This window comes from Galeopterus variegatus, unplaced genomic scaffold (assembly GCF_000696425.1).
Source record: "Galeopterus variegatus unplaced genomic scaffold, G_variegatus-3.0.2 Scaffold1379, whole genome shotgun sequence".
NCBI classification, from domain to species: Eukaryota; Metazoa; Chordata; class Mammalia; order Dermoptera; family Cynocephalidae; genus Galeopterus; species Galeopterus variegatus.
This window is the reverse complement of record NW_007727490.1, coordinates 96,429-101,345: the sequence shown is the minus strand read 5'-3', so window position 1 is coordinate 101,345 and position 4,917 is coordinate 96,429. Positions and strand designations below refer to the sequence as shown.

Here is a 4,917-nt window from a genome sequence, read left to right as displayed (position 1 = left end):
CCGCCCGCCTCCCCGCTCCCGCCCTCCCCGACCCACGCCCGGGCGCGCCAATCGCTGCTCTGTGTCCCGGGCGCTTCCTCGGGTTTCTGCTGATCTTGCAGCGCCCAGAAATGGGCCGAGCGGACCCGCCGCCGCACGCGCCCTGCCGCACTCCGGGCTCCTGAAGGCCCCCGGCGAGGTCCACGCTGGGCTGCGGGGAGCCGAGGGCAGCCGAAGGCCATGTAGATCCAGGCTCTCGCCCGCGCTCCCATAGTGTGACGAGGGGGCGACGGTGCTGCTTATCGTCATTCGCTCCAGAGCTTCGGGAGAGGGTGGCATCTTTCTTTTCCACCCCGCGTCCTCCGGAACTCCCTGCCCCGGAGAGAAGACGGCATCTCCAGGGTGCTGACAACGGGCGAGAATGGGGTTAGGGAAGGGACACTCCCACCGTAGCTGCTCAGTAAAGCGACTGTCCAACTGAGCGGCGGGGGACGAGCGGACGAGGGCGGCGAGTTTGCCCGGAGCCCCCCTCCGGCTGCCGCTGCCCGGGTGCTGCAAAGGCGACCTGCCGCATTCCGACGGGCTCAACGCCGACTCAGCACCGCCGCTGCGCCAAGCCGGCCGGCCGGCCAGGTAAGGGGCGCCCCAGCTCCGGGGCGACGTGGTCGGGGAGGCCGGGGGTGCGGGGATTGGGCCCGGGACCCGGAGCCACCCTAGCGTCTCTCGGCGCTTTTCCGATCTCGAGTTTAAAGAAGTTATAAACAGATCGGCTGTTGGGCCTTGGGGAGCGCGGGATGCAAGAGCCCCAGACTCGGGTTTTCGGGTGTCCGTGTGTGTGTCTGTCTGTGTGCATGTGATAACCCTAGTGAAGTGCAGTGCGTTCTAAAAAGCGAGAGGTCTGTGTTCCTCGGTGTCTGTAGGTCGGTCCCCTCTGAATGCCTCTGATTCTCTACCCCCGTATCACTTTCTATTTCTCTGCAGCGTCCATCGATCGCCCCGGTGGGAGCTTAGAAGGCGGCAGGCGAAGAGGGATAGGAGGGGGTAGAGCCGAGGAGAAGCAGAGGGGGTGGCAGGCGTGGGGATCCGCTGAGCTGGCGCTGCACCGGGTCCTAGGAGGGCTCGCAGGGGGAGGGGAGGCCGGGGCAACCCCCGGAGCAGCGATGGCCCGGTCCGCTAGAACCGTCGTGCATTGAGTCACCTCGGAGCCAGAAGGGAAAAAAAAAAAAAAAAAAAAAAAAAAAAAAGCAAAAGCCCAACTCTGGGCCACAAGCTGCACCCGGGCCCGCGGGCAAGGGGATTCCAAACTGAGCAAAAGGCGGGCTGGAGGGGAAGTAACGAGAAGCGAAATTGCAGAGCGCTGGACCTGCTCGCTTTGAAAGCCCCAGCCCCTGGGCGTGGGGGACACGCGCACTCCGGTGGGGGGGGGCGCTCGGGTCCCCCCCACCCCTGTCCCCTCCTTGCTGCCCACCCCGGGCTCTCTCCTGGCCTCCCGCCCCTGCACCCGGCCTCCACCATGACGGTGATGTCTGGGGAGAACGCGGACGAGGCCTCGGCCGCCCCCGGCCACCCGCAGGATGGCAGCTACCCCCGGGCCGCCGAGCACGACGAGCACGAGTGCTGCGAGCGCGTGGTCATCAACATCTCCGGGCTGCGCTTCGAGACGCAGCTCAAGACCCTGGCGCAGTTCCCCAACACGCTGCTGGGCAACCCCAAGAAGCGCATGCGCTACTTCGACCCCCTGCGGAACGAGTACTTCTTCGACCGCAACCGGCCCAGCTTCGACGCCATCCTCTACTACTACCAGTCGGGGGGCCGCCTGCGCAGGCCGGTCAACGTGCCCCTGGACATGTTCTCCGAGGAGATCAAGTTTTACGAATTGGGCGAGGAGGCCATGGAGAAGTTCCGCGAGGACGAGGGCTTCATCAAGGAGGAGGAGCGCCCCCTGCCGGAGAAGGACTACCAGCGCCAGGTGTGGCTGCTCTTCGAGTACCCCGAGAGCTCGGGGCCCGCCAGGGTCATCGCCATCGTCTCCGTCATGGTCATCCTCATCTCCATCGTCATCTTCTGCCTGGAGACTCTGCCCGAGCTGAAGGATGACAAGGACTTCACGGGCGCCGTCCGCCGCGTGGACAACAGCACGGTCCCCTACAGCGCCAACATCTTCACGGACCCCTTCTTCATCGTGGAAACCCTGTGCATCATCTGGTTCTCCTTCGAGCTGGTGGTGCGCTTCTTCGCCTGTCCCAGCAAGACGGACTTCTTCAAGAACATCATGAACTTCATCGACATCGTGGCCATCATCCCGTATTTCATCACCCTGGGGACCGAGGTGGCTGAGCAGGAGGGGAACCAGAAGGGCGAGCAGGCCACTTCGCTGGCCATCCTCAGGGTCATCCGGTTGGTGAGGGTGTTTAGAATCTTCAAACTCTCGCGCCACTCCAAGGGCCTCCAGATCCTGGGCCAGACCCTCAAAGCCAGTATGAGAGAGCTGGGGCTGCTCATCTTCTTCCTCTTCATCGGGGTCATACTGTTTTCTAGTGCAGTGTACTTTGCCGAGGCTGAAGAAGCTGAGTCGCACTTCTCCAGTATCCCCGATGCTTTCTGGTGGGCGGTGGTGTCCATGACCACTGTAGGATACGGTGACATGTACCCTGTGACAATTGGAGGCAAGATCGTGGGCTCCTTGTGTGCCATCGCTGGTGTGCTGACAATTGCCCTGCCCGTACCTGTCATTGTGTCCAATTTCAACTATTTCTACCACCGAGAAACTGAGGGGGAAGAGCAGGCTCAGCTGCTCCACGTTAGTTCCCCTAATTTAGCCTCTGACAGTGACCTCAGTCGCCGCAGTTCCTCTACTATGAGCAAGTCTGAGTACATGGAGATCGAAGAGGACATGAATAATAGCATAGCCCATTATAGGCAGACCAATATCAGAACTGGCAACTGCACCACAGCTAACCAAAACTGCGTTAATAAGAGCAAGCTACTGACCGATGTTTAAAAAAAAAATTTAACAGAAAAGCCTCAGTTAGCAGCTCAAAAGACTAAAAAAACAAACGGAAACCCTAGTGACTCATGTCATACTTTGTAGATACTTTACTGAATAGTCTTGAATGCTCTACTTAACTGTCAATGCATTGTTGCATTGTGGATTTGGGGAGTAGAGAGCCAGAAGCTCTCAAGTACCATGAAAAAAGAAACTATTTTCATTTTGTTAAAAAATGGGAAAAGAAAGAGTATTTTCTAAAACTGGCTTTAAAAAATTCAGTCCATGAACTAGTCTAGGTAAAATAAAATTCTTATGCTTCCCCACCCTGAAACAGTTTTAATCCTTTGGCTTCTTTAACTTTTTTTTTTTTTTAAATTGAAAACCAGATGATCACTTAGAAATCTAAAATTAAACTTTGCATGGGACTCCAACATAAAACTCTGCAAACTGTACAGCACATTTACGACAGTGCATCAGATGTATTATATGTAACGTGATATACCAGACAAAGGGCAATGAGCAAACGTTCTTATTTTAATCAACTGAACTGCATATTATAAGGTAAAAAAAAAACCAAACCAAAACAAAAACCAAACAACAAATTACTTACGACCGGTTTACAAAGCATCATGTAAATCTGATACTGGTTCTGACCTGTAGGGATTTTCCCCCTGTTCCATTCTTTTTCTAACCTAAACTATACTCTAAGGAAAAGATAACTGAATTAAATTAGTCGATTCATCTGCAGTGCTGCTAAGTTTTCTCAACTGTAGATGAGCCCAATACAAGTCTTTTGTCACAAGTCCTGCACCCTGATCCCTGGCCTTCAGAACTGGATGTGAAATCTTGGCCTCCTTATTGCAAGAGAGCACACATGAAGTTAAATGTAAGCATGTTTGAATCTGAGAACACTTATTTTATAATCGCATGCTGAGAACGTTAACCCAGACAATAGGGGATAAGCTTACGTTGAAATTGACTCTCCTAAAAATCGATCCTTTTTCATTTGCATTCACCAAAAGTGCACTCCTTCATTTATTAACTATTTTATTAGTAAATAAAGTACTGTATTTAAGTGCATATGTTACTCAGATGGGAACAATAACTTTTTGGAGCTCAAAGCATGTTCTCTTATTCAGCATTATGGCCTATTTGACTAAGATGTACCTTGAATTAATTAGTGCATGATTTCAGTAATAAAAATTTTAAAAATAATAAAAATTACAAGTCTGTGGGATGAAAGGCCCAAAAGAAATAATGGGGGGTGGGTGTGGGGGGTCGCTCAGTCAATTTTCCTGCCTTTGCTCAGGGAAATGTCAAGTTTCTGTGCAGGTGTAAGCAGAGAGAGGACCAAGATGCCCAACCCTTAAAGGGAAGCTATGTGGAAAACTAAATAAGTCATCGAGGTATATATAGCAGCTCCTAAGAACACATATTCTTTCTAGCTGAAGATAAACAAACAAACAAACAAACAAAAGGTGCAATACTGCATGTTTTTTGGTGCATTCTTAGGTGTAAATGAAAATGTTTATCTATTGTATGCATCCAAAGCAGAGCTGATTTCTTTTTGCAGTCATGACTTGAAGTCTGTAGAGACTTCGGCCCTCCCCTTGAGGCTCCCTGAAGAAACTCAACCAATTGATTTAATAGTTGCTTAGTGCCTTTATCTTGTACCCACAGTGAACTGCAGAAAGTGCCTCCATAACATAGCTGAGAAGTTATGTAACAAGAGGGAAGAAGGGTTGGGGCACAGATATTTTGCTTTTCTTTCTCCATCCTCGCTCTCTCACTTCACCATTGTGCGAAGACCACACCACCCTAAACCCTGGAGAGGAGAGACGCAGGAGGTTGCTGTCTCTCTGGCCATCCACTGGACCTGGTACCTGTGCCAGCCTGACGCTGGATGTGAACAAAGACCCATCTTTGAACTGGACACAAACCATGAACTA

The 4,917-nt window shown here is 52.4% G+C and overlaps 1 protein-coding gene across 1 annotated transcript; it reads left to right on the top strand.

The window, feature by feature from the left end:
• The first annotated feature begins 1,460 nt into the window (after positions 1-1,460).
• Positions 1,461-4,907, top strand: KCNA1 (potassium voltage-gated channel, shaker-related subfamily, member 1 (episodic ataxia with myokymia)). Its single transcript, XM_008576634.1, has one exon. The coding sequence runs from the start codon at positions 1,493-1,495 to the stop codon at positions 2,978-2,980; it is 1,488 nt and encodes a 495-aa protein (XP_008574856.1). The 5' UTR covers positions 1,461-1,492; the 3' UTR covers positions 2,981-4,907.
• The last annotated feature ends 10 nt before the right edge of the window (positions 4,908-4,917 follow it).